This window comes from the organism of the source record quoted next, unplaced genomic scaffold, assembly GCF_019419815.1.
Source record: "Pyrus x bretschneideri cultivar Hongxiangsu unplaced genomic scaffold, Pyrus_bretschneideri_v1 Contig5, whole genome shotgun sequence".
NCBI classification, from domain to species: Eukaryota; Viridiplantae; Streptophyta; class Magnoliopsida; order Rosales; family Rosaceae; genus Pyrus; species Pyrus x bretschneideri.
In genome coordinates, this window is record NW_025999787.1 from 1,723,554 (window position 1) to 1,751,411 (window position 27,858).

The following is a 27,858-nucleotide window of genomic DNA, read 5'->3' on the forward strand; positions in this document are numbered from 1 at the left end:
GATTCTATGGCATAAGTTGTAATTGTATTGTAATAGTTGGTCATATATTTGTCTACATGGTAGGCTATTTGAAATTTGGATTTTATTTGAATGTTTAAATTTAGATGGGTTTTTACTTGGAAAATAGGAGTTTGGAGGGCCTATATCCAAAGAACCCTATATTTATACAATCACAACATCTTACTGTCACAATAATTCATCTGAATATATTACAATTATCATCTCACCGTCGAGATGGTGATTGTGTCAAATACATAGAAGTATTGTAATTAATATTTTAAGTTCTTTGTAACCAATATTTTACTTTGAACTTAAGTAAACAAAAATTAAGGGAAGAGTATTATGTCTTACAAATTTAGCTAGCTAGTGGGTTCTTCCAGAAGGTTAGGAGGATTTCTTCGCGGCCATAAAACACTAGGTTCTAGTTTTTCTTGAAACATTATTGAATTATTCGTAGGATCTTAATAAGAGAATATACCGCCAAAAATCGAAAGAGAAGGAAGAACAAAATAGTTATGATTACTTTCAGAAAAGTACCTAGGGTTTAAAATGATGGAATACTAGTTAAAACGTTTACCTTTTAATCCAATTACACCAGATGTTTCTTTGTTACTTGGTAAAATTCGGCACCCTACGTCTAAGTTTAGTTTGTTTTTATCTGCAAGAATATTAAGGGAAAAAAAGGCAAAAAGTGTAGCTATATTGTCAAATTTTCTCCCCATTTCCTTCTTTTAAGAGTAGGGTTTAGGGTAGTAAAAGGCCTTAGCAGCTTACTAACTATATGTTTTGTGTAAACTGAACGTTATCAAGGTCCATGAGACAAGGTCTCATTCTCATGGAAATGCTGAAGAGGACAAAGTGACGACGAGGAAGCAGAAAGCCGAGAACAAGGCTCATGAGGCAGAGCAGTCTCCAAAGAAGGCCAAATCTGAAGGTGACAACGGCAATACAAATGGAAAATCCTCGGAGAAAGTAGTTGCCGAGTATGAGAAGCTCTGCGCAGCGGTCAAGGACAACCTTTCAACCGAACAGATGCGCGAAATCTTGGAAGCTAATGGCCAGGACTCCTCCGGCTCTGATTCCACCATTCTACGGAAATGGTTAGTCCGTTTTTGTTTGCAATTAATTTCATTTGCTAATGTAAAGGAGCATTGCATGATTATTTGCAACTGTTAATCATATTCGATTCAATGTTTGGACAGTCAAGACTTGCTGTTTTACGGTCCATTAGATAAATGTCCAGCATGCAATGGCGATTTGGAGTTCAGGGTTATACGCTATTTTTGCACCGGATCTTATAGTGAGTGGGCAACTTGTACATTTATTACAAAGGATCCGCCAAGGAAACTAGAACCAATCAAGTTGCCAGATAGTGTCCTCAACTCTCCTGCATCCGATGTAATTCGCAGTTGCCTCTTTATTCTTTTTAGCGCGTCTGCTATGTTATAGCCCCTAATATCTATGTCAACTTAACGAGCTCATCTGTGGTGTAGTTGCTAAAGGATTACGAGGACCCAGGTCGCCGTCCTCAGAAGCATTTAAGCATCCCAGTTAAGCCTTTTACTGGGATGTTGATGTCGCTTATGGGCCGTCTTAGTGCATCTCATGTATGTAACACACAGTCATGTTGTCGTTATCAATTGTGCATTTGCCAATTTGTGGTGCTTACTGATTGTGTATCAATATTTGCAGCAATACTGGAGAAAAGAAATAGAAAAACACGGAGGAAAAGTTGCCAACCATGTGATTGGTAATTTGTGCTTATGTTGTATACATATTTTCTGCAGATAAAAGTGTACTCTGTCTAGACTTGTAATTGTTATTACAAACACTTGTAGGTGTAACTTGCCTGATTGCATCCCCTGCGGAGCGAGACAGAGGTGGCACGGGTAAACTTGCTGAAGCAATGTGCGTAATTATTTCTTTCCCTTGGCCCTAAGCGTTGAACATTTCTCTTGAGTTGTAGAATAGGTCTCTTCGAGTGTATTGCTGTACTGTTGCCTATAAGGAGGATAAGAATTGTCTCCCAGCATTACCCTTAATTCCAACTTGAGAATAGCAGTGTTTTTGAGTTCCCTTATTAATTCCGCTGCGAAAATAGTAGTGTTCTGGAATTTTCATTTGACAAGTATCACTTGAGAGTTCTGATCCTGCTGCAGGGAAAGAGGAATTCCCGTAATAAGCGAAGCATGGCTGAAAGACAGCATCGAGAAACAAGAACCCCAGCCTCTTGAAGCGTATGATATTGTTAGTGATCTTGCTCCCGATGGCAGAGGAGTTCCATGGTACAAAATGGATCCAAGCGAAGAGGCACTTGAGTCCCTTTCAACAGAAGTACAGAATTTTCACCTCAAAGATATCTATAGCACTCCATTTGAAATTTCACGTGAATATTTGTATCTGTGATCACAACAATAACGTATATGACTGCAGCTGAAGATATATGGGAAGAGAAGTGTCCACAAGGATAGTAAATTGCGGGAGCGAGATGGGAAAATCTTTGAGAGAGATGGCATATTATACAACTGCGCCTTTTCTCGTTGTGATCTAGGCAGAAGACTGAACGAGTATATTAGACCGTCTCCAGCTATTTGAGTTTATTTGTGATGATGTCAACTGGCCTTAATTTTCAAGCTTCTTCTGCAGTTATTGCATCATGCAACTTATTACAGTACCACAGAGCAACCTGCATTTGTACTACAAGAAAGGAAAAGTTGGCGATGACCCTAATGCGGAGGAAAGGCTTGAAGAGTGGGATAATGTGGACTACGCTGTCATGGAGTTTGTGAGGCTCTTCGAGGAAGCAACCGGAAATGAGTTTGAACCATGGGAAAGAGAGAAGAAAATCCAGAAGAAGCCGCTGAAGTTTTACCCTATAGACATGGTACTGTGTCTCATTTCCTTCTGTTTGCAATGTTATTTTGCCATGTGAAACGTTTGCTACTCTGAACAGGATGACGGAGTTGATGTGAGGCATGGAGGGCTTGGGCTTCACCAATTGGGAGTTGCTGCCACACATTGCAAACTTGAGCCGATGGTTGCAAATTTCATGAAGGTTTTATGCAGTCAAGAGATTTACAAGTATGATTCCGTTCCAGGCATTTGACTATCTACTGTCTTTTTACTCTGGAAGTCCTCAAACCAGCTGTTTCGAATGTAGATATGCTTTAATGGAAATGGGTTATGACACGCCCGATCTTCCAACGGGGATGCTTTCCGTTGTCCACCTAAAACGATGTAAGGAACTTCCTCGAAGATCCTCCTGTACCCTCCTTGTCCAATCTTTTACAAAATGACAAAGGTGTGTATTCAGGTGAGGAGGTTCTTCAGAAATTCGTGGAGACATTGAAATCAATGAAGGATGCAGGGCCGAAGGCTGAGGCAGTTTGGTCAGATTTTAGTCAAAGATGGTTCACCCTTATGCACTCTACTAGACCTTTTATCTTCAGAGACTATCAGGAACTTGCAGATAATGTAAGCAGAAGCAAATCATATGTCACTTGTTTGATTCTGGATATGTCCACTACACCTTGAAATCATTTCCGGTCTAATCTTGCAGGCTGCAGCTGCACTTGAAACTATTCGAGACATAACCATGGCTTCCCATCTCATTGGAGACATGGGTAAATCTACCCTTGATGACCCCTTGTCCGAGCGATACAACAAATTGGGCTGCTCAATTTCTCCACTGGATAAGGAATCTGATGACTACAAGATGATCTTGAAGTACCTGGAGAAGACCTACGAACCTGTCAAAGTTGGAGATGTTGTAAGCATGCATGTTTAAGATAGATTTGGAATCATTAAAACCACCAACTACTGTACAGAATATGGATGTGTGTTGGTGGTAATCAAAAATGCTTTTCAGGAATATGGGGTGTCTGTTGATAACATATTTGTTATTGAATCAAGTGCTTGCCAATCTCTGGATGAAATGAAGAAGTTACCGAACAAAGTGCTCTTATGGTGTGGTAAGTTCTGTAGTCCTGTTCATTTACTTGAACAGATTATTATTTCTTTACACGCATAAGCACCTTCCAAGAACGAAGCTCGATTTGTATTAACTTCCTCCAGTAGGGTGAGTGACTGTACAGTACTTTGCATGGTGGTGACTAAGCGAGCTCCAATATATTGGAAGAAAAATAATTTGCCCACTGCAGGTTGAACAAAAACAAGGATTTTACTGTAGTTTTGGTTTTCTGTCTGCAGGAACACGGAGCTCAAATATGTTGAGGCACCTGCATAAGGGTTTCTTGCCAGCAATATGCTCTCTGCCTGTTCCAGGCTATATGGTAATATAATTACAGCTACTACAAGTCCTGTCCCCGTATGATTTAATGTGCGTAAGCTCTCTAATTGAATACTAATATCTGGGTTTTGGCTCACAGTTTGGAAGGGCTATTGTGTGCTCTGATGCTGCTGCAGAAGCTGCTAGGTACGGGTTTACTGCAGTGGACAGACCGGAAGGGTTCTTGGTTTTAGCTGTAGCCTCTCAAGGAGACCAGATCACTAAGGTTAAGACCGCACCGGAGGTAGAACCTGAGAAAATGGTTTTAATTCAAGTTCCGGGTAATGTTTCCATTAAGTTTTAACTCAAATGGGCTTGTGCAATTCAATGACGCAGGATACCAAATCTTTAGAGGAGAAGAAAGTAGGAGTTAAAGGCTTGGGGAGGAAGAAAACTGATGAATCGGAGCACTTTGTTTGGCAAGACGATATCAAAGTTCCTTGTGGCCGCCTGGTACCTTCAGATGATAAAGAAAGCATTCTCGAGTACAACGAGTATGCTATTTATGATCCGACACAGGTATCTGTACTTGATAGAGTTTGCAGTCCAGTTTTCGAATTGGTGCATGGCTTCTCAAGTATTTCTTTTGTTTCAGGTAAGCATCAGGTTTTTGGTAGCTGTGAAGTATGAAGAGAAGGATTCAGTGATGGAGCCGGAGGAGTGAAGGGGTCACCGGAAGGAAAGCCAGGGAAACGGAGGAGTATAACGTTGCGCAGACCTTTTGACTTTTTCTTTTGCTGAAAGTAACCTTAGTAGTAGGTATGTCTTTGGGAAGGGTTTGTAGATGAACTTTTGTTGAATATAACGTCATCACGAATCTTCCAGTCGGTCTGTAGTAATGGTGTTTCTCGGCACCTTGAAATTGTAGAAGCATGTGAATCCGAAGACTCAAAGGTGGCATACATGCTACTCAAGCACGATTTTATACTGATTTTATACTGTTTACATCTGTACACGTATGTGAAAAAATGAGTGATTTGAGCCTCGAGGGTCCGACGAGGTCGTAGGCCTCCAGCCTTCTTCGAGGAGCTAGGAAACATTGCTGTTAGGTCCTTAAAGCCTTCATGTAATTATCCACAAAACTGCGGCTTTAGCAACGGAAGCAGATGCGACTGCTTTTTTTCTTTTTTTCTTATAAGAGCGCGGCCACCGATCATCTCAAACGATCACCGGGAGGTGTATGATAACCATTTTAGACCTTTTGGATCATATTTGTACAAAGTTTTGGTCTTTTGCACAAAAAGTGACGGCTACGGCTACGAAATGGTTGTCAAACGAGCCTCGAATTTGTAGATTCAGTCTGCAATTCCATTTGTAATAATACTTCCGTATATGTGAATTAAGGTAGTGTCTCTAATATGGCGGAGCGTTACGATACAAAATGAAATACAAAAGTTGAAGACAGCATGGTAAAGGAAGAACTCTTCCTTGGCAACCAACTCGAAAGAAAAAGAAGCGTAATTTTCGACAATTGTAACATCACATCGAGGCCGGTTTCAGTTTCAAAACTACTTATGGTCGATCATGCGTATGATTTCAATGTCGAAATCCAACGAATTCAATCAAAAAACAGATGATAACCTGATTTGGATTCCAATTTTACAGTTGATATTTCCCAAAACTATCTTAGATAGTAGAGGCTCAAAGTGTTAAAACATTAATCTTCAACAACTGCTGTTGAAGACTACAATTACAACACTAACAGTGCAACAATTCAAGCCAACTGATTCCACAAAAGCAAATGATTCAACTCCCAAAATGTCATTGATATAGAACCACGGGAGGAATGTTGAACTTGTCCGAAAGGAACGGTATTACCTGCGGTCTCTCGGCTAAATCGTGATAGAACGCGTACTCCGCTGGATAATCGTGCAATCGAAGCTCGGCCTTCTGATTCGTGTGATAATGATGCTTCGCTGAATCCGACTTCCCAAATCCAAAAACACTAACTTTGTCACAAATTCCCAAAGCAAGCATAATAGCCTGCATACCGGAAGAGTAATGAAACATGGAACCATCATGAACTGCCCCCCACTCCTCAAACGACTTCCCCGTCTCCTCCACAAACCGCTTCAACGAATAATACTTCACAATCCTCGCGCACAACATATCAAACCGAGAATCAGTCACAAGCAACGGCGCTTTGTGGGACATGTTGCATATCGTGTAATCGAAGAGATGCACCGGTTGACAAATGTACATAATCATAGGCACATTCAGTCCATAAGGGTGGCAAAAGCAACCATCTCTCCGAGCACAAAGATGCAAAATGTTACTATTTACAAACGAAATGCTGGTTTTCGAGCCAACTTTCTCCGAAAAACTCTGGATCCTCGCGTTGTTCAATCGAATGACAACCTCATGACTATCAATGAGAGCTCCATGATTACTCTTCAACAAAATCCCACTGTTTCCGACAACCGCACACGACGAATAGCGCCGTTGCTCCGAACCCACCAAGCCATTGTGCCTATCAATGGGATTCCTAACAAGTCTGACTAAATCCAACATAACATCAGCATGAAACCGTTTGTTTCTCGACCAATCACTCAAAACCCTCCTAAAATCCAACCAATAACGATAGAATCGGGGAGAGCGGAGCATTACCGGCAATCCAGTGGACGTCTTCGCTCTGATATCATGGTGATTAAATCGCCTCCACGAAGCGAAAGTCCGGTACTTTCCGAGACTGGCAAAGTTACCCTCCAACAGCTGCTCAATCTCCTTCTTGGCTTGAGCTTCACCTGCATCAACGGCGGCGAATCTGAGCAGAGTGGCATTGAACACCGGCCTCGACGGTTGGATTAGCACCTTATTCTCGAGCTCAAAGCTATGGCGGACGGCGTTCCGGCAGCTCAGCATGGCGGCGAACACAATGAGGAGGAGAATGCTGAATAATGGGCGGACAGAGCGCTTCATGGGAAGAGTGAAGAGATCGTTGAAAGGGTTGATGGGTGTCGCTAAATGCGGCCAGAAATGGATGGGAGTGCAGATCTTGATGCTCTGCGTGTGGACTTCATCCTGGTTTTCTACAGATTTTGGCATTAGGGAAAGTGAGGATTTTCAGAGAGGGATTTGGGAAGTAGATGGGATTTGCATCTGGGATTCTGCTGAGGAGTGTTTCAGTGGGACTGAGAGTGAGAAATTGGGATTTGGTTGAGAAATGGAAATTTCATGATGCTAAATGCTAAAGGGAGTGTGGGGTTTGGGCCGGATTGGAGAAACCAGCAGGTGACAAACCCCATTGCAGGCGAAAAGCCTGAGACTTTGAAAGGCGATGGGATTTTTCTTTTTTCTTTTTATTTTTCCCTGGGGAGTTGTGGGAGATGCAATGCAGTGGAAATACAGTAAAAAATTGACCACTTTATATATTTAGGGTGTTTTGATGGTGGGATGAAGGTTTATTGATTGGGCAGTTGAAAGGTGTGATTTGCACTTGTTGAGGATTTCTGTAGTGGGAGAGGGAGAGTGTTGTGGAATAGTGGAGGCATGGTCGCCTCTCCTTCTCGTAGCTCAAAGCAATGATGGAGAGTGGGTGGGATTTGGGGTGGGGTCTACTTAAGGTTTTTTGCTATTTCGAAGAACCCACATCAATCTGCTGAAAAAGCAAAAAGCAAAAGAAAAACAAAGTGAGAATGAAAGGAAATTCTACCAACAAAAAATAGAAGAAAATTGGGTTACGAAATAATCCCGCGGATGCCTACAATTCTCAAGATTATGTGAGTGATTCATATACAGCACTTGTTTCTTTTATAAACGGTTCTACCAATATTTTTCCATAAATAATTAAAATTCAAAACAGAAGATGAAACAAATTTGAAAGGCGCATGAAAAGAACTAATAAGAGAGAATTCCAACCAGCAAAATGGGCACCTTCCAAAATGCTTGGATTTTGGAAACTTTCTCAATCGGAGCCTTCGAATCACCTTCCACTTGAATCTTGTCAAACCCTAATTTAAAATCCATTTTGATTCTTTGCAATTTTATGAAGTGAAAATTTCGGTTGCAAAGACCGTTACCCTAGATTCTTAACTCTCAACAAATAAAGCATATTGAGGCTGAATTTGTTAAGATAACCAAGCCATCAAAATGAAGTTTCATTCTACCTATCTTTGTATGATGCCACCTAATATGAAATTATTTTTCAAACACGTATCTGTTCTTACAAATAACAGTTAACCATTTCTAAAGTAATACTCTATAATGGAATAACGTCCTTACAATCATAAAAATTCTAGTCCCAACTTGAGACCACTTATGTATTAGAGTACACTCCATATATAATTTTTGTTGTCCCATCTTTTTTTTTTTTTTTTGACGAAACCTCTATATTTTATTGAAATCAAATGCACTACATCAACTTCTGGCTGAAGAGGTCCTGAATGAGATCAGGAGGGTCTCTAACCATACAAATTTATTGCCAATAGAAATGGCAAACTTAGCTAATCTATGGGCAACCCCATTACATATTCTTGGCACATGCACAAAATGGACCGAGGAAAGCAACTCCGCCACTTGCCTGACATCCTCCACTAGCAAACCAAACTCAAACAAATCCCAAGAGTAGTTAGTGATAGCAGCAATAGCAAGAGCGGAATCACTCTCCACAATAACCCGTCTAACCTGCAACATCCCCGCCAGCCGAAAGCCCTCCAAAACTGATGCAAACTCCGCATGAAGAGCATACCCAATACCCTCCTTCCTCCATGCTCTCGCTGCTAAAAACTTCCCCATCCAATCCCTTAACACAGCTCCCACTCCCCCAGAAAAATGCTCTAGTCGTGTGGCCCTATCAATATTGATTTTGACCCACCCATCAGAGGGGGTCATCCATTTGAGTTAAGGAACCGACTTTGGCACACTCTACACTTCATAGGCTACCAAAAATGCCTAATACCAACACACAACCTTCTACACTACCTTCATAGGTTGTCCACGATGCCCATCCCATACCAGAGAGTTACGTGCCTGCCAGGAGCCCCAAAGAACCATGCAAACAAGATCAAACTTAGCTCTTTGATTCTCAACTACTGAAAGGAGCCACTCACGCATCAACATACCAGGTTCCGACAAGATACTAGCCCCCAATGGAGACCCCAACCACACAACCCTCGCAAACACACACTCCCAAAACATATGCCCATCCGTTTCGAGATTCCCCGAACACACCCTACACTATATATAAAGGTGCACCCCCTTCCTTGCAAGATTAAATTTAGTCGAAATATTGTCCTGACCAACTTTTCATGTAAAAATTTTCACCTTAGGGGGAATCTTAGCCCTCCATATTAACTTCCAGAAAGGTGAAAAAGCATTGCTCCCTTCCAACATAGACGCACCAACCGAATTAGATTACACCAACTCCCTAGCCACCAGATAGCCACTGTTAACAATATACTCACCCCGAGAATTATAATGTCAAACTAACCGATCTGGCAGTAAGTGAAAACTGATCGGCATAGTACTAATCAAACCCACCTCCTCCTCCAAAAACAAAGCATGTAACTCAACCAATTTCCGCAGGCAAGACTCCGTATCAATAAGCTCCTGGACACGCATATCATCCTGATCAGCAACAGCAATAGAAAGGACTTTGAAAGAAAGAGGTCTTGGTAACCATCTATCCTTCCATACCTTAATAGACCCCAACCATTCCTAACAACCCATTTGGAGCCACAGACTAACACCTCACGTGCCTTTAAAATACTAGACCAGCAATACGAACAACTTTTCGGAACGGTTGCCTCCCAAAAGGATAGGGTGGGAAAATAACAAGCCTTGAATAGTTGTGCGACCAAAGAATTAGGTTGCTAGAAAATACGCCTCCCCTGCTTAGCCAAAACCGCTAAGTTAAATGCAAATAAGTCCTGAAAGCCCATACCCTTTGCAAAGCTTTTCCCAAGACTAGCATTGTATTTTCCTCACATTCGGATCACTGCCCCACCAGAACCGAGCCATCAACTTGTGAAGATCATCACAAAAAGTCCTGGGAAGTAAGAAACAATACATAGCAAAAGCTGGAAGGGCCTGAGCAACCACTTTAATAAGAAGCTCACGCCCCGCACTACTCAAACATTTTCCTTTCCACCCACATATCTTATTCATAACCCATTCCTTGATGTAGGAGAATGTTTTTTTTTTCTTATTTTTCCCCACAAAGGTAGAAAGCCCCAAGTAGCGTTCATGTTGCTCCACCACTTGGACACCAAGAAACCAGACCATAGAAATTTGCTCTATTGAACCAACATTTGCACTGAAAAACAACATTACTCTTTGAAAATTTTACCGCTTGCCTCGACGCTTAAGAGTATACATCCAATATATGTTAAATAACCGCACACTCATCAAGACTAGCTTTTCTGAATAGAAAACTATCATCAGCAAAGAGTAAGTGATGAACATTCAGAGCACCCTCACAAATATGAATACCGCTAAGAGCCCCACACTGCCCCTTTTTGGCAATAAGTGTCGAAAGACCCTTCACACATAGTAGGAAAAGATACAGTGAGATCAGGTCCCCTTGTTGGAGTCCAGGGGATGGCATAACATAGCCCTTAGGGCCCCCATTAATTAGGAAAGAATAGGCAACTGATGACACACAAGCCATAATCACTCTGATCTATTCCCTAGCAAACCCCAACCTAAACATCATAGCCTCCAGGAATTTCCATTCAACACGGTCGTATGCTTTGCTAAGGTCCAAATCAAAGCCAAATACCCTTCTCGACCACGTCGTTTGTTATGGAGAAAATGCTCAATCTCCACAGCTACTAACGAATTATCGGAGATCAATTTGCCAATGACAAATGCACTATGATGTGGAGCGATAATAGTAGACAAAATCCCTTTAAGACGATTAGCTAACACTTTAGCCCCAATCTTATACACTACATTGCATAAACTAATCGGCCTTAGTTGGGTCATATCCTGAGGTTCATTAACTTTTGGAATAAGTACGACATGCGTAAAGCAACTTCATGTAACAAACAGCTCGACCTCAAGAAAGATCGAACAGCCTCCACCACATCCGCCCCCACAATATGCCAAAATTTATGATAAAAAAACGGAAACATCCCGTCCAACCCCCGAGACTTGGAATGATGCATTTGAAACAGAGCCAACTTAATCTCCTCTTTCATATAAGGTTTCAATAACTCCGCATTCCTCACCTAACATCCTCCACTAGCAACTCCGCCACTTGCCTAACATCCTCCACTAGCAAACCAAACTCAAACAAATCCCAAGAGTAGTTATTGATAGCAACAATAGCGAGAGTGGAATCACTCTCCACAATAACCCGTCTAACCTGCAACACCCCTGCCAGCCGAAAGCCCTCCAAAACTACCTCAAACTCCGCATGAAGAGCATACCCAATACCCTCCTTCCTCCATGCTCTCGCTGCTAAAAACTTCCCCGTCCAATCCGTTAACACAGCTCCCACTCCCCCAAAAAAATGCTCCAGTCATGCGGCCCCATCAATATTGATTTTGACCCACCCATTAGAGGGGGGTCATCCATTTGAGCAAAAAGAACTTGGAGCAATGTAAACACTCCGTCACCGTATCGCTAATCTTTACTTCCACCCCCTCTTGATCATTTAGATGGAACTTCGATCGAAACAACCATAGGAAATTCTCCATGATGTGGAAGAGTAGACCCAGTAGCCGTCAAAACACACCCGAACCCTAACTCGAGCTCATTCTCACGAAGACATTTTGTTTTTCTCGACATAGTTATAATTATCGATGAGGACACAAATATGCAAGAAATACAGTATTTGGCACCCAAGGAATACTATTTAGGAAATACAACATTCACTACGAATAAATAAGTCATAAATAATAACCTCCCTAAAGTTACAAAATTAGTTTGGTCCCAAATGTATGATTTTAGAGAAGTTTTACTATATAATGGAAAAAGCATCTTGGAAAGATATTGAGCCCTTACATGACAGCGTAGATTCAAATTCCGTGGGTGGCTAATCTAACAAAATCAATCGTTTGACAAAAAAAAAATCTTGTAAATTCCTTCAATATTGTCAAATGCAACTCAATAAGAAAAACATCCCAAAATAGAGAAATAAATTTAATTATTTATTTTCCTAAGAAAAAGCGACTCTTAAAAGTGCCTAGGGAACTGTGATAATTTGTTAGGTTTAAGGTTGAAAGTTGTTATTAGTACTCAAACAATTTAATTGTGCATTCCAAACTTTTTATATTTAGAAAGAAAAATACACTTATGAAGAGTGCATAATTAATTTTTTGGAACGCCAATAATAGTTTCCTAAGATTTATGCTAAAGAAAAGGTCCCTTAACAGATATTTTTTTTTTCAATATTTTGACGAAGAATGTAAACATTACATTAGAGTATAATAAAGTCTAATTCTTTTGGCAAAAAATGATTATAATAGACATTGAAGAGATTGTACTCAATAGTGTTTTTTTTTTTTTTTGGGTAAGCAAACTTTTTATTAAACACCAAAAAGCAATACATACAATTACAACCCACGGGCCCAAAACTAACTTATAAGCAAACATAAAGGGCCAAAACAAACAGATTACAAAAGGGCCAAACAACAAATTCGCCCCAAAAGGCAAAGCACAACAATAACAACTAGAATGTTCCACTGCTTCCGCCGCCACAAAGATTTCCGATATGCTCCAATCCTCACCCACAACCAAGCAGCACCTCATCAAATGCATCATCCAATTTTGATCTGCTCCTCGAGCACATCCACGTAGTAAGGATAGCCAACAACTAATAGAAGCCAACTATCAAGATGAAGTCAGTGAAAACACACGAGCAACATTGCTGGAAAAGGCAGATAGCAACAAGAAAGTGGTGGTGTTGAAAACACCGGAGCAGGTGGAAACACCAGAGTTCTACACACAATCTCAACATGATGCATGGTTGAAAATCGGACCAAGGATGAACTAGAACAAGGCGTACTAGTAGGGTAAGAGACACAAAACAAATTGGGAAATAAAACATGTTGAAAAAGTAGTAGAAGCAAAGACAAGAGAAGAGAAGGAAAGAAAAAGGGAAACGGCAACCAACCGCGGCCAAAGCTAGGGCTGGTGCTACTGGATTTGGTCAACTTTGAAAACCTCACACAAAAAGGTGAGAAAAACTCTCTATAAGGAAGAAAGACTCTCACAATATAAGCAACTCACTTTTCGTTCATATTAATTCATTTAATGACATGGATGTTTAAGTGAATTAAAACTAATATTAAAAATAAAAACATAAAACGGAAGAAGACTACACAATTAGACAAAGATTAAAAATATAAAAACTAAAAAGGGAGGAAACCATGTAAGCAATGGCCTCCATTGTTTTGCGCAAAGTACCTTCACGTGTTGAGTATTCATTCTCCTCATCTTCGGGTAAAAAAAAACTTCTTCCTGACCCTATTTCAAATCCCTAGTGCGGTACAATTATATGAATAACAAGAAAGAGGTCGACTGCATGCCCAAGAAAAAGTTTGAGAGGGGAGGTGAGAGTTGTTGATTTAGGGTTTTGTTTTGTTTATCTAACGAAAAATTTAACAGACTAATTGTGGTAGTAAAAATTTGTTATGTTCGATCTTAGCGAATTTGTACATATAAAATAAATAAACACATTTGACCAAAAACCAAAGCTGTGGGCCCAAGGACTGGGGTATGGGTTTGGCCAATGGACATGCCTAAGTCAGCTTTCTAAAGAGAGAGTTTTAGGGATTAATTGTGTGGCAAAAGCTTACTAAAATTTGTGAAAAAATGAGGTATTTATAGAGCATAGGGCCAGCCATGGAGAAGAGGGATCTCGCACCATGTGTCGCCATCTGGTTGGCTAAGGTGTGTAACCCGTAGGATGGAGTATGAAAGAATTATACCGGAGATCATTGAATAAATAATATCTTAGAATTATTTTGTGAAACCATGATTGAATTTGATTCTGATTCCTTACTTGATTGAGTTAGTCTTCAATCAGCCTAATAAAATTATAACCGAATTCTCCAACACTAACAGCCACCGAAGCTGACCTTAGATCCAACCTCTTTTGTGAAATAGATGTATGTTGTTTGCCAAAAAAAAAAAAAAAAAAAAAATTCTTTTTCACATAGCAATTAGGGAGCTGACGGCATGGCAATTAGAATAATAGAAAATTGGAAGTTTTAACAAAACACTTCCGGTATTGTTTACTTTTAACGAAAAATAACATTTTTATTTTTTTTCTGGTACTATTTACTACATCTTTATTTGTCATTTTTCATTAAAACTAAAGTTTTTTTTTTATTTTTCGTTAGTTTTCCTTAGAAAATTAAATTTTAATTCTTAAATAAGATGAAGTTTAGAAAAATGTCTTATACAAGATTAAAAATTGATTTTAGTCCCTAGACTCTATTTAATGCTAGTTTATGTATATAATGTCTTTATTTTTTATTTATAATTTTATGGTGTTCATAAATAAATTTTTAAAATTATATTATAAATTTTAATTCTTATTATAGTAAGTATCTTGTATAAGAAGATATTTTCGTAAAGATTTTTTGATACACTTATATTTTTGCATATTGTCGTATGTGCCACTAATTCATTGTAATTTAGGTACGAACATTTCGATACACTAGTTTAGTATAATATATTTAGGTACGAACATTTCGATACACTAGTTTAGTATCATATATTTAGGTATGGAATTTTTGTTACACTTATGTTTTTGCATATTTTCTTATGTACCACTAATTCACTACAATGTATTTAAATAGTGTAATATCACATGATTCACACGTACAATTGCTGATTGAATTATGGACAAATTGTTTTCTTTTTCTTCTGAAAAAGGGGGAAAGAAAAAAAGCGGAAACCATTAAATTATGATTAAATTTTTACAAAGACCAAGCAATAGCATTATCCCACCCACACCATCAGCCAACCATCCCCTACCCAAATTTCCCACACCACGAAAAGTAAAATGACCACGGCAACCCTGGAAATAATGATATTAACGGCCGCCTCCTCTCAAATCTTATGCAGCTTCTCCGCCTTCACAACCGGGTTGGCCTTGGCGATCTGCTCCTTCCCCATCCCTCTGAAATCGAACCCGCACGCGTGCTGCTCCGGGTACCTGTGGGTCCCACAGAACGTCATCCCGCACCTGCACTTAAACCCCGTCAACCCCACGCGCCGTCGGCACGTCGTGCACCTGTTCGCCTGCGCCCCCGCCGACGGCGCGGCCTCCTTCTCCTCTTCCTCCTTCGCTTCGACCACGCGCTCCACCCGTGCCTTGTGCGCGGGTGAGACGGAGTTCAGCGGGGACGAAAACGGACGAGAGGGAGAGAAGGACGAGGAAGGAGAAGCGAAAGAGGAAGAGGAGATGAGAGTTTGGTTGAGAGCGATCGCCTGTTGTTCCTTGAGCTGCAAGTCACGGTAGCATTTGGAACACAAGTTCTGCGTCGTCGGGCTTCCGAAGAAACCGCAGTTGTTGACGCATAGCTGCTGTGCCTGGCAACGATGCTCTTCCGCCATTACGATCTCAATTTTCTGCAATTCCAAAACAAATTATTCGAATATTTCCGCAACCAGATATCCGAATCCGATCAAAATCTCGACAAATCAGAAAAAATTTCCCCCAAACCAAACAGATCCAAATGACAACACAACCAAAATACCTGTTTGGAAATCGAATTAAGAAGGTGATCGCAGAATCACAATTTCTGGGAAGAACAAACCGAAAGGAAGGAAAAAAGAAAAACCAGGCGGTCCCTTGGCGATTGGGATTCCTGGTCCTCAGAGGAAACAAAATTCCTCTCCTTTTTCTCTCTTTTTTTTTTTTTTTTTTTTTTTCCTCTTATTAAAATGCGCGTAAATTAGACAGAAGAGGGGGATTTTATTGAGGCCGTTCAAATTTTGAAATAATTAAATTGGTCATCTTCTCGAAGTCGTTTCGGGCACGGCAGGGATTTTGGATATTTAATTCGCCACGCCAATTTGGACCCGCTCGGTTTGCCGATCCGGGACCGCTCGTATCGTTTTCATGTGGGCCTTCCCTTCGTGCGGGTGTTGGAGTGGGTCCCCGCTTTTAATTTTTATAAATCCGGCTGCTGCTGGCCATTGAAAGGTACATGCCTACAACTGGTTGCAAACGCCAACACGTGTTGTAATTGATTTTATTGTAGTAGTGCCATCAGCACATCTTTTCTTATTTCTCACAAGGTTTTTTTTTTAATTTTTAATCATCAGATTAAATAAATTAAATAAGAGCAATGGTCAAGCATTTTTTGTTATTTAATCATTAATTGTTATTTATTACATACTAGCCTTTTCTTGCGCACAAAATCATTAGTTGTCATTTGTTAGATGCTAGTCCCTTTGTTTGGCTCTACTATATTTCCTTGGACTAGACTGGACTAACTCTTGATGTAATCCCGTGTTTGTTTCACGCAGGGATTACGTTTAATGAGACTCACCTAGACTAAGTTCAACTAAAACCTTCTCCAAATGATTCAGAAGTTACCAGGAACTAAAAAAAAAATATCAATACTTCAAAACGAAGCCTACACTCAATATTCTTTCACGATATAGAAGACATTAAAACTGAAAAAAAAATAAAAATAAACCCATCTTTGCAAGTAAACATACTTTAATCAGTTACAAGATGATCTTCTCTGCATCACAGAGGCGAGACCACATAAACTTAGGTCCCTAAATAATCTTCACAAACTAAAAGGCAATAAACCAAAACTATTCTGCTTTTTAGACACCAACATTGGGATTCCGATGAAGTTCTTCACAGGAAAATTGGCAAATCTCCTTTGAAACCTTAGCTTGCAATCCGAGGATGTACCGCCATACAAATCCATAACAAATATCCCACCTTTCTTTGACAAGGCATCAAGAGCATGCTTGAAATACAGAACCAGTTCAGCACATTGATGGAGACAACTCCTCTAGTTAAAAGCACACACAATGCTCTAGCAGGTAACAGATGGTTCCTCAAGTACTTCTCATCTTGTGAGGAAGAAGAGTCCTCTTGAAGAGTAGATTCTTATCCACCACTCTCCAAACCATCTCCGTTCTCTCTGAGTGAAATGTTTCTCCTCAACTTCTCGGATAAAACTTTATTATTTTGGCGTCGATAGGTTGCAAGACATTCCCATGAAAAAGGGACATTCTGCAATATCCACCAGCCCCAACTTTATTTATGTTGTTCTCCATGCACCAATTTAGCAGTTCAGGGTCCAAATCCAACCTTACAGCTTCGGTCATTCCAGAGCCATCCTGTACTGTCATACACAGAGCTAGTGTTAGGTCTTTAGACACAGTGCTGGGAACAGTGACAGAGAACTTGTTGATTTTGTACATATGAAACTGGCCAGTTTGCATCTCCACATAGTGCTGATAGATAACTTTATCATAACAGAAAATAAATCTAGCCACAAGACACCCCTCTTAGTTATGTATCATAGTTAGAAGAATGAACATGTACATATATATGACCCCTGAAAACATAGAGAAGGCCAACAAGGTTGTAGAATCACCATCTCTTCTTTCAACTAATCTGCAATAACTCATTAGCACTAAATCACCACATATGGCAACTGGGGAGCTGTGAATTGAATCACCAACACCTACAGCTTCCGATATGGCAACTAATGTTTTAGTAAACAAACAGTTTTAATGAAAATTTAGTGGCAGCAAGTCGTCAACAAAAAGGCAACAATATTGCTTCCAGTTAGAATCCAAATATCGGATAACTAGTTTTAAACCTCTGTTCAGATATGTCAATAAAAAGGATAGTAATATACCTAAGAAGGGCAGTGCCGCAGAAATATTCTTGGGGATGTATATATAACCTCCCACCCACATACATTGAAAAGAACTTCCGCAAATAGCTTATGTCTCCTTTCGGCAACTGCATATAATATAAACTTCAAAACTCCTCTTGAAGAACCACATTAAATCATTCATTTGGATTTAGTTCTAAAATAAGATCAGAAACAAAAACAGAATACCACAACTTCAGTACTTAATTTAACTTTTACAAATTTTCAACGAAAACAAATAGCTATACTAAGTATGGAATGAGGAATGCATACCATATATCAAGCCTTTCAGGACTTGGTTTCCAATTGAAGAATTAATCCAGCCTCAGTATGGAATGAAAGGCAATCTATGTGCCATAATGAGTATTTCCTATATTCTTCATTCCCATCTATCATGTGTTCTTTTTGTTATAGAGTTCCTTCAATAGCCTCTGAGCATCGGCCTTCTTTCCTGGTCGAGCAAAGGTAGAACTGATGCATAGAACGGTACTTTCACATGGAACATACCCTTTTTCTTTCATATCAGTTAATAATCTTTTTGCCTCAGCCCGATATGACTTTTTCAAATTTCTCTCCAGCTCTGGCTGCCTTGATAGCCTACACCAGCCACAGATTAGTATGTTGTAAGTTGAAGAGTTAGGAGAGGTCCCTCTTGTCTGCATCTCATTCATAAGCTCCCTAGCTTGGCTCATCTTTCCCACCTTAGCAAAATCACTAATAAGGATATTATAGGTGCTAGTTTTGGGAACAAAACCCTTGCTTACCATTTCACAATAAAGTCTTATAGCTTCCTTTTTATTTCCCTTCTTACCATGACCAGAAACCAAAGTGTCATATGTAGAAGCATTAGGAACAAAGCCTTTGTTCTTCATTTGACCAAAGAACTCCTCTGCATTTGTCATCAGACCAGCACCTGAAAGTCCCCCTAAAAGAAGATTGTACGTTTCAATATTTGGAGAAACTCCCTCAGCCAACATTTGCGAGTAAGTAGCAAAAGCCCTTTTCATATGGCTGCTTCTGCAATATCCACATATAAAGGCATTGTAGGTATCAATATCAGCTAAAAATCCTCCTCCAGTCATCTCTTTCAATACTGAAGTAGCTTTCATGGTCATACCTAGCCTACACAAGACAGTGATGAGATTATTATAAACATCCCGATTGAGGTTAAGCCCCATACATACAAGCTTATGATGCATCTGCAAAATTGAATCAGCTCTTCTACTCTTTGAAGAAGCATCAAGCAGAATTCTGTGAATAAATGATGTAGGAAGAGAACCATCAGCCACCATTCCATTTAAGACATCTATTGCTTTTCCTATCTCATCGGTATCACAAAGTCCTCGTATCAGAATGTTACAAGTGTTTGAGTTTGGAATTAACTCTTGACACTTCATCTCATGCCAGAGTTTAAAAGCATTTTCAGTGTCACCCTCTCTGCAGAATCCATTAATCATGGTATTGTATGTGGCACAGTCAGGAGCCAAACCCAACTCTTTCATTCCAGTACAAACAGATTTTGCTTCGTACTTCCCAAGCCTCAGTAAACCATTCATCAAGACATTGTATGCAACAACATCAAACCCTATATTTTTCTCCATCATCTCTTGGGCCAAGTTAAGAGCAATTGACTCCTTTCGCGCTTTAAAGTAACCATCCATTAGAGATGTGTAGTTAACACGGTCAAGACACAAACCCCCAGAAGTCATATCCATAACTAATCCTTCAGCTCCCTCCATCCTTCTGCACTTTTTCATGTTGTTCACAAAAGCATCAAGTATGAAACTATTTTCCTCCAATCCTCTGATTTTCATTTCATTGTAAAGATCAAGAGCAAACTCTTGTTTGCCTGCCTTAAAACACCCATCAATTAGTGTTGCATACACAAAAGCATTTGGCAGGATATTCTTTTGCACCATCTCCCTTAATAAATTCATGGCCTCATCAAGCTTTCCTTCCTTCATGAAGCCATTTATCATTGAAGAATAAGTAATAATATTTGGTAGAATGTGGCGCTTCTCCATTTGTTTAAGTATAGATTCTGCATCATTCATGTCTCCTAAATTGCAAAGCCCATGTATGAATGCAGAGTAGGCAATAGAGTTTGGATCTAGGCCAAGCTTTGAAATTGTTTGAAACAGGTCTTTAGCCTCATCAGCTTTCCCAACCTTAAAGAGTCCAACAATTAAAGCAGTACAGATTACCAAATCAAAAACCAGGCCACGAACAACCATTTGGCTTTGAAGAGCAAGAGCTTCCATGGAAGAGCCTGCTTTAAACAAGGAATCCACAAGGGTAGTGTAGGAGACATGATTAGGATCCACATCCATTTCCTCCATCTCCCTTAGAAGCACTTTGGCTTCTGATAACCTCCCATACTTGCAAAGGCCATTTATAATGGAGCTATAAGTAACTACATCGGGATAAATGCCATTCATAACCATTTCTTCATACAAAGACAGAGCTTCTTCAAGTCCTTGCTGCTTACTGTAAGAACTAATGAGTGTGGTGTGTGTTATAAGGTTTGGTTTCAAGTTCTCACCTTTAGTCTGATTCTGGCCATCATCTCTTTCATCTTGAGGGCCTTCTTTGTTTCTCCGTGATCTCAACATTGTATCTATAAGACTCTTGGCCCTTACAAAATCACCCATGTTGCAAAACCCATGTATGAGAGTATTATAAGTAACAATATCAGGCGACAGACTGTCCCTACACATTCTCTCCATCAATTCAAGTGCCTGACTAACTTGACCAGCTTTGCAATGTCCAGCAATCAAGGTGTTAAAACCTACAACATCCTGTGGAATTCCACCATCCACCAAATTATCCATAACCCATTCTGCATACTCTACCAAACCAATTTGACAAAACCCGTTAACTAGTGTATTACAAGTATACGAATCGATTGATATATCCCTCTTCACCATTTGAGACAAAAACCCAAAAGCCTGATAAGCCAATCCTTGTTTGCAGAAACCCCATATGACAGTATTATATGAAACAGTATCAATTTCACCAGTCCTCAGGAAATCTAGTGCAAGACTCAAGTTTCCGACTTTGCAAAAAGAATGAATCAATATGTTGCGGGTAAAAATATTGGGCATAACCCCACAAGAGAGCATCTCAGCGTAAAGAAAAGATACATGAGAGACGAAACCTGAGGCATTGAATTGGTAAAGAAGTTGATTCCAGAGCGGCAAATCAGGAACAAGGCCGTGATTTCGCATAGAATAGAGGGCACCAGAAGCATTGGAAAATCTGCCACATGTCAAGTAAAGGTGTACGAGGGTGCAGAAGAACGATGCGTAGAGGTGGGTCTTGGATGGCGGGATGGCAGAACTGTAGCTTTGAACATGGGAAGGAGCAGAGATGGGTGGGTTTTTAATGGCCATGGGAATTGATCGACGAAGTTTGGCTGATGACAAGAAGCTCAATGATTCAAACTTACTGAAGAACATCACCACCCAAATAATAAGGAACTAACACCAAACTTTTCTAGCTTATTGGGACTTCACATGATCCTACAAAACAATAGAACAAAACTAGTTCACATGATCATATAGTTTATAATAATCAATTCTACAAGTTCTACGAAGCACTGTGAAATGGTTTTCCAAACATCATGCTAGCAAGTTAACAAGAATTCGGTATAACCATTTTGCACAGGAAACGCAAGCAACTGATCCAAAAACCAAACTCTACCTTTTTTTTCACTGCTTTCATCAATGTAGCCATTTGCAACTCAATACCTCAAATAATTCCACTACTTCTTGTCCGCCATTTCACCTATACAGTTTAAATTGAAAGCTGCCAACCTCATAATTTAGTCCTAACTTAACCAAATCGTCCCACTTACGCTATCGCTCCACTAAAGAACTGAACCTAATCGAAATCAGAAAGCAATGTCTGATTAGTTCCGTTTTCTAAGCGACCAATCAAAGCAAAAACGCAACCAGCCAAACAGAAACTAACAAACATACGTGTGTGTGTGTGTGTGTGTGTGTGTGCATATATTTACAGAGGACAAAAAGGGAAAAATAATTTACCTACTGGTACTGGTTAGGCTCCAGTCGTGGAGGCTGGTGGTAAAACAGGGGCAGTGCTAAGGCTGCAGTCGTGGAGGCTGGGGGAGAAGGGATAATATTCAGGAGGTTGATCACGGCTGTTGACGCGTCGCCGTCGTCGACGGGAATCCGGTCTCGCTGCTTCAATTTGGGTCGTGATGGAGAAAACCCTTACTCTACCGGTTCAATACTTTATCGACACACTTTATGTTTACTTTATTTTCTTTGGAAAAGGATCCAGAGGAGGGGAGCATCTAGGATCATTTTCTTAGGGATTTCGTAAACGTGTTCGTTCATCGTACATTGTGCAATTAATTTTCATTAGATACTATTTGAATTTTAAATTTTAAATAATTTCTGACCGTACGATATACGATAAATGAACACAATTACGGGATCTCTTGGATCTTTTGAAAAAGAATCCGACGAAGAGCTTTTTCCATTTTCTTTTGCTTTATTTAATCCAAGGTGGAAAGGAAAGGTTCTGGTTTAACTAGTGTTTGGCTCCTTTTTAGCTCGTTGAAGCTCAGTTCGTACATTAAACTAATTGAGCTTCGACAATATATTAGGCTCGTTTGAAAAATGAGTCGAGCTTGAGCTTTTGATATGTTGGGTCAATAATTGTTGTGAGGAGCTCGTATCTTTTTCCGTTGGATTGCAATTATTTTAAAGCATTAACTTATTATTTAGGCCAGATACTTTTGCATAATTCAAATCAATGGCTTGTTATTATGTTTATTTTGTTAGGTTTTTATGAAATTAAATCGACCTAAACATAAGTAGGGGTGAGTTAAAAAAAACTGAAAATTGAAAAATATCGGACCGAACACCAAAAAACCTAACTGAATCCCTTTAGTCTTTATGAATGTATGTCCATTATGTTTCTTTTGTGAAACTTTGTTGCCAAGTTTGAAACTAAGTCTAGCGCTTTTTCAATGAGCATACTTGATTCAATTAAGGAGGATATTCCATTGGTTATCGTCTTATAGAAGAAAGTATTGGAAAGCTTTGGAACTTGAAAGAGCTTCTCTATTTATTTTCTTTTGGAATAGATAAGGTGATCATCTTTCTTTACAATTGAGGTTATTGATAGAATATGATTGGTTTATATGATCTTGTATACGTACAACTACATTCCCACTTTCCTCATTTTCTTATTATTAGTCTACCAATGCGAGCTTCTTTTCTAAATTCCATATTAAGAAAATATCAAGTTTTATAAAATAAAATTAAAAAAAAAAAAAACCAAACCCAAACTGAAAAAAGGAAACCAAAATAAAATCAAACCGAACCAAAAGAAAATCAAGTTTCGGTTCGGTTTCAGTTTTGACAAAAAACGAACCAAATGAAACCAAACCCATCCATAAACATAAGTTCGAGCTTGTTTGAAGAATGAGTTGAGCGTCAATCAAAAGCTCATGTTTTGTTTACAAACGAGCTTGAAAAAATCATCCTAGTTGAGCTCGAGTTTGCAATTACGAGCTTTTTTCGAACTTGTGCTGAGCTTGAACACAAATAGTATCATCTAAGCCAAAAGCTTAAGCAACTTGGTATTTGTCTCAGCTCAGCTCATTTACACCCGTAGTGACAAAGACAAAACGAGTGTGAAAATCATTTTAAATTTTTATTGCAGATAGTCTCTAAATTTGACCTAACTCCTCATTTTGATCCTTGAATTTCAGGACCCTCGACTTTCACTGTCGTGCATCAATATTTGTTAAGATTTCATCAATACCTCTGTTATTATGCTGATATGGCATACATAGAGTCCACAAGTCCAATAATGTACTATTGTACTGTCACAAATTTTATAAAAATAATATCTTTTATCTGATAAAATTCATAAAAACAAATAAAGAAATTAAAAACCAAATACATAATCCTGGATCCCCTCTCTCTCCGGTCACCCCCATCTTCCAAAATTCCGGAGATGCACATCGTTCAAAATCGAAGGGCGATTTGGGAGCTCAGCAGAGATTCTCCGGTGACGGAAACTCCTGCTGTTTGTGCCATGCCGGAACGTAGTAACATTGTAAATGTAAATTTGTAGTAACTTATTCTGATTTGTAGTTTTTGGGCACAGGTTGGAATCCAAAATACACCTCCAACCCGTCACAGATATATTTCTCATGTTCTTTCGACTTTGATCAGGAATCACAGAAAAGTATATACAACAGGTTTTCATAATTTGATGCAAGGTGTCTACAACAATAAATTACATAACGACGTTTAACTGTGAACTTTTTTGGGTAATCAACGTTAACTGTGAAATTAAGTTAACAGTAACAAGTAACAAAATGGACATGTTCGTACATGGAGTAAAACAAAACGTCAAGTCTGGTATTCTTCCCTAACTTGTAAAAGACTGCCAGACCTAAGCTATTTTCGGTCTACCCTGAGTCAGCAATGATCGACTATAGCGGTGAGAGCACAGAGTGAATACTGCAAGCAAACATTTGAAGCATACAAATGGAAAATAGGTTCATAACTTTCAAAAACAGCTTAACACCTACTTAGTCGAAAACTATGGTTCTTTTAGTCGGGGTAGATATTCAATCCAAGCTCGATGCGAAACTTACCTTATGCATGGAGCTATGCAACACCTACGATGTATGCATTCCATGAATCATGTTGCTGAAAATGTTTCACCTCTTCATATTTTATGTCTCGCCCAACACCAAAACCCTCTGTTCTTCGGATTTCTCCGCTGTCTTGCATCTTCCTCAGCCAAAAATGGACCGACTTAAAGCCTGCCTCTTCTAAGCAGTCCTTGATCTCCGGCAGCGACCACCTGAGGCAAATGAGCAGTCGTCTCTCAATAATTCAGAATTTACCAGAATTACAAAAAATTATCAATAAGTTATAACTGGAAAAACATAACGACTTACAGCCTCCAGCTGTATGAAAACGCATGTCGAATTTTCTTCTGCTGTTTTTTGAGATGGAAATGGAGGCTAATTCTTGTCTTGCGCTCAATGATATCAAATTCAGCTTGCTCCCAAACATACTGCAAAAGCCAATAGAACTTTAAATAAATACAAGAGACATCTTTGGAAGTTATTTCATAAGATTCGATCTGCTCTGCGTCATAGAGGTGAGCCCATCACATAAACTTAGGTCCCTAGATATTCTTCAGCAGATAAAAGGCCATATTCTAAAACCTATATTCAGCTTCCTATGAAATATTTTAAAAAAGCTTGTTGCCTTCTACAGACCCACCCTCCATTAAATGGGAGGACGAAAAAAGGAGGACCGACCTTGGGCTCCAGGGATGGGTTTCTTGGGAAGCACAACGGGATTGGAGAACGAGAAGTGATTTAATGATCCCAAGTCGGGTTAGGAGGACTAGTAGCACAACTCTCAGAAGCTGAACATGAATACACTTAATCAACATAACACTGTAAAATTTTCTCAAAACGAAAAATATACATATACATATATACATGCGTTGTTCATCTCTCTGAGGACGTCAGGACACAGCTGTAGTCAATCAGCCAGTTTCACCAATTGATTGAGTTGTCCAAAATTTGTGTACTTTTGGTTTTTTGGCTTTTTCTTCCTTGCCTATCAATTAGTTCCTATTGGTTGGTAAATCAGTGGTGCATCTGAAGCGTAAGAAAGTTGGGATGTCTAGCACAGAGGATTCCACTAATATATGTCATATTTATATGGCTTATTGGCCTCTGTTTCATATTGTTTTCTTTTGCTTTCATCTTAAACCACACACAAGCACTGCGATTCTGATTAAGTGCAAATAATGCAACAATAAGCAAGAAGTATTTGAAATGAAGTTTTGTACCGTAAAATTGGCAAATCTCCTTTGAAGCCTTAGCTTGCACTCTGAGGATGTACCGCCGTACAAATCCATTACAAATATTCCACCTTTCTTTGACAAGACAGCAAGAGCATGCTTGAGATACAGAACCAGTTCAGCACGTTGATGGAGACAACAACAGCTGTAGTTAAAAGCACACACAATGTCTCTAGCAGGCAACGGATGATTGCTCAAGTACATCTCATCATGTGAGGAAGATGAGCTCTCTTGAAGAGTAGATTGCAATCCATCACTCTCCAAACCATCTCCGTTCTCACTGAGTGAAATGTTTCTCATCTGCTCCTCAGCCTCAGACTTAATTAGTTTGGCCTCAAGAGGTTGTAAGACATTCCCGTGAAAGAGGGATATTCTGGAATATCCATCAGACCCAACTTTATTTATGTTGTTCTCCATGCACCAGTTTAGAGCTTCAGGGTCCAAATCCAACCCTACAGCAGTCCTTCTCGGGTCAGTCCGGAGCCATTCTGCACTGTCAACCACATAATTTGCATTAGGTCCTTATACTGTGCTTGAAACTGTGACTGAGAACTTAATTGCTTTTTACTTATGTAATCGCCTATTTGCATCTCCAGTGTCAATAGATACCTAAAATATAATACAAAATAAGTCTATAGCCTATCCGCTGAAATAGTTACTTTATCATAGCTAGAAGAAGCTCGAACATGTACAATTGTGCATATTTATAACCCTGACAACATAACGAAGGCCAATTAGGTTGTAGAACCACGACCTCTTCTTTTAACTAAATCTCTGTATTTCATTCAATATGACAACTGGAGCCGTGAATCAAATCTCAACTGCTACAGCTTCCGTTATGGAAACTAACCGCACATACTGGAACTGGCGATTGATGTTTTAATAAAAATAAACAAACAATCTTTACGAGAAACCTATGGCAGCAAGTCCTCAACAAAAGGCACCAAAAAGCAACAGTAAAGCTTCCAGTTAGAATACAAATATCCAAAAACTAGTTTCAAACCTCTGTTCAGATATGTATAAAAAGGATAGCAATGTACCTAAGCAGTGCAGTGCCACAGAAATCTTCTTGGAGATGGAGAGGTAACCTCCCACCCACGTACATCAAAAAGAACTTCTGCAAATAGCTTATGTCTCCTTTCGGCGACTGCACATAATATAAACTTCAAATTAATCACATATCAAACCTCCTCTTGAAAAACCACATAAAACCATTCATTTGGGTTTACTTGTAAGTAAAGATCAGAAACAAAAACAACAACAAATATTTTACACAACAGATATACCAGGTTCACATGAATTGGGTTTACTTCAAAGTTTCTTCCAGTTTCCCATCAAAATGTATGGCATTTTTTTTAAGATTTTCCCATATTTTCTCAGCTACCAAACATGGGGTTAGTAAAACGACTGTGAATGGGCCGAACCTGTACAGATTGTTGATAAAGAAGAAACTTTGAGGGCATATCAGTTGATGGGTATTCATCAGCAACCTCCTCCTCCGCCGCCTCCTCCTCCTCCTCCTCCTCCTCCTCCTCTTCTTCTTCGGAAACAGTGAGCTTGGAAGCGGAGTGACCTTGATAATCACCGTCACCATCGTCTTCCTCAGTGTAGTGGAAGGCAGCTCTCCTTTGCTGGTGTCTCGGTTTCTTATCGCGCTTTCCCATCTCTTTCAGTTTTTCAACCACCGGCGCTCGACTACGCCTTGACCTTGAGAGGTAGGGTTATTTTGAAAAATATTTTTTATAAAAAGAAATTTGATAAATCAGTTTAAAATCTAATCATAATGGTTGAACCCACAAAATTAAATATTGATTACACATCATCAATCAAATATCGATGATATTCTATTAAATATTAATGACATGTTCATCACACATGGACGATATA

The 27,858-nt window shown here is 39.4% G+C and overlaps 6 protein-coding genes across 12 annotated transcripts; 1 reads left to right on the forward strand and 5 right to left on the reverse strand.

The window, feature by feature from the left end:
- Positions 1 to 777: 777 nt before the first annotated feature.
- On the forward strand, positions 778 to 5,233 carry LOC103954246 (protein ADP-ribosyltransferase PARP3; the record flags this gene model as incomplete). Its single annotated transcript, XM_048569125.1, has 17 exons — positions 778 to 1,100; positions 1,203 to 1,398; positions 1,494 to 1,607; positions 1,693 to 1,750; positions 1,839 to 1,908; positions 2,160 to 2,334; positions 2,434 to 2,567; positions 2,647 to 2,884; positions 2,954 to 3,081; positions 3,161 to 3,237; positions 3,314 to 3,474; positions 3,560 to 3,769; positions 3,869 to 3,971; positions 4,210 to 4,292; positions 4,389 to 4,532; positions 4,625 to 4,807; positions 4,884 to 5,233. Coding segments are annotated over 17 exons (2,466 nt in total), but the record flags the coding sequence as incomplete, so codon positions are not given.
- A 612-nt stretch (positions 5,234 to 5,845) lies between these two features.
- Positions 5,846 to 7,846, reverse strand: LOC103954224 (beta-1,6-galactosyltransferase GALT29A). Its single transcript, XM_009366027.3, has one exon. It carries the CDS (start codon positions 7,331 to 7,333, stop codon positions 6,050 to 6,052), a length of 1,284 nt encoding a protein of 427 aa, XP_009364302.2. The 5' UTR covers positions 7,334 to 7,846; the 3' UTR covers positions 5,846 to 6,049.
- A 1,807-nt stretch (positions 7,847 to 9,653) lies between these two features.
- LOC125470283 lies at positions 9,654 to 11,754 on the reverse strand. The gene is made up of 6 exons (XM_048569126.1): positions 11,659 to 11,754; positions 11,463 to 11,594; positions 10,630 to 10,766; positions 10,214 to 10,541; positions 9,767 to 9,853; positions 9,654 to 9,671 (listed from the first exon to the last, which is right to left on the reverse strand). Exons 1-6 carry the CDS (start codon positions 11,752 to 11,754, stop codon positions 9,654 to 9,656), a joined length of 798 nt encoding a protein of 265 aa, XP_048425083.1.
- Positions 11,755 to 15,122: 3,368 nt separating this feature from the next.
- On the reverse strand, positions 15,123 to 16,105 carry LOC103954223 (zinc finger A20 and AN1 domain-containing stress-associated protein 3). The gene is made up of 2 exons (XM_009366026.3): positions 15,943 to 16,105; positions 15,123 to 15,814 (listed from the first exon to the last, which is right to left on the reverse strand). The coding sequence occupies exon 2, from the start codon at positions 15,797 to 15,799 to the stop codon at positions 15,293 to 15,295; it is 507 nt and encodes a 168-aa protein (XP_009364301.2). The 5' UTR covers positions 15,800 to 15,814; positions 15,943 to 16,105; the 3' UTR covers positions 15,123 to 15,292.
- A 765-nt stretch (positions 16,106 to 16,870) lies between these two features.
- On the reverse strand, positions 16,871 to 22,580 carry LOC103954220 (pentatricopeptide repeat-containing protein At5g14770, mitochondrial). Of its 5 annotated transcripts, XM_018649153.2 has the most exons (5): positions 22,143 to 22,580; positions 21,799 to 21,978; positions 18,370 to 21,617; positions 18,079 to 18,185; positions 16,871 to 17,556 (listed from the first exon to the last, which is right to left on the reverse strand). In XM_018649153.2, the coding sequence occupies exon 3, from the start codon at positions 21,552 to 21,554 to the stop codon at positions 18,489 to 18,491; it is 3,066 nt and encodes a 1,021-aa protein (XP_018504669.2). In that variant the 5' UTR covers positions 21,555 to 21,617; positions 21,799 to 21,978; positions 22,143 to 22,580; the 3' UTR covers positions 16,871 to 17,556; positions 18,079 to 18,185; positions 18,370 to 18,488. The 5 variants fall into 5 exon arrangements, with proteins under 5 accessions (XP_018504669.2, XP_018504666.2, XP_009364299.2 ...); XM_018649150.2 differs by lacking the exon at positions 21,799 to 21,978 and having other exon boundaries at positions 16,871 to 17,551; XM_009366024.3 differs by lacking the exon at positions 21,799 to 21,978.
- Positions 22,581 to 23,936: 1,356 nt separating this feature from the next.
- On the reverse strand, positions 23,937 to 27,705 carry LOC103954221. Of its 3 annotated transcripts, none has more exons than XM_048568858.1 (6): positions 27,396 to 27,705; positions 27,012 to 27,118; positions 25,960 to 26,464; positions 25,049 to 25,167; positions 24,740 to 24,951; positions 23,937 to 24,157 (listed from the first exon to the last, which is right to left on the reverse strand). In XM_048568858.1, exons 1-5 carry the CDS (start codon positions 27,633 to 27,635, stop codon positions 24,753 to 24,755), a joined length of 1,170 nt encoding a protein of 389 aa, XP_048424815.1. In that variant the 5' UTR covers positions 27,636 to 27,705; the 3' UTR covers positions 23,937 to 24,157; positions 24,740 to 24,752. The 3 variants fall into 3 exon arrangements, with proteins under 3 accessions (XP_048424815.1, XP_048424814.1, XP_009364300.2); XM_048568857.1 differs by lacking the exon at positions 23,937 to 24,157 and adding an exon at positions 24,326 to 24,602 and having other exon boundaries at positions 27,396 to 27,704; XM_009366025.3 differs by lacking the exon at positions 23,937 to 24,157 and having other exon boundaries at positions 24,326 to 24,951; positions 27,396 to 27,704.
- Between the last annotated feature and the right edge of the window lie 153 nt (positions 27,706 to 27,858).

Bases quoted from the DNA above. Each gene is read 5' to 3' on its own strand.
- LOC103954224 (XM_009366027.3), bottom strand. From the start codon at position 7,333: ATGCCAAAATCTGTAGAAAACCAGGATGAAGTCCACACGCAGAGCATC.
- LOC103954220 (XM_018649150.2), bottom strand. From the start codon at position 21,554: ATGTTCTTCAGTAAGTTTGAATCATTGAGCTTCTTGTCATCAGCCAAA.
- LOC125470283 (XM_048569126.1), bottom strand. From the start codon at position 11,754: ATGACTGGAGCATTTTTTTGGGGGAGTGGGAGCTGTGTTAACGGATTG. The intron at 10,767-11,462 runs GTTAGGTGAGGA...CTATGTGTGAAG, and splicing joins CGGAGTTGCTAGTGGAGGAT to GGTCTTTCGACACTTATTGC. The intron at 9,854-10,213 runs GTGAGGAAAATA...GTTGCTGATCAG, and splicing joins GGTGGGGCAGTGATCCGAAT to GATGATATGCGTGTCCAGGA.
- LOC103954223 (XM_009366026.3), bottom strand. From the start codon at position 15,799: ATGGCGGAAGAGCATCGTTGCCAGGCACAGCAGCTATGCGTCAACAAC.
- LOC103954221 (XM_048568858.1), bottom strand. From the start codon at position 27,635: ATGGGAAAGCGCGATAAGAAACCGAGACACCAGCAAAGGAGAGCTGCC. The intron at 27,119-27,395 runs GTTCGGCCCATT...TATTATGTGCAG, and splicing joins TTTATCAACAATCTGTACAG to TCGCCGAAAGGAGACATAAG. The intron at 26,465-27,011 runs GTACATTGCTAT...TGTGGTTGACAG, and splicing joins TGTGGCACTGCACTGCTTAG to TGCAGAATGGCTCCGGACTG.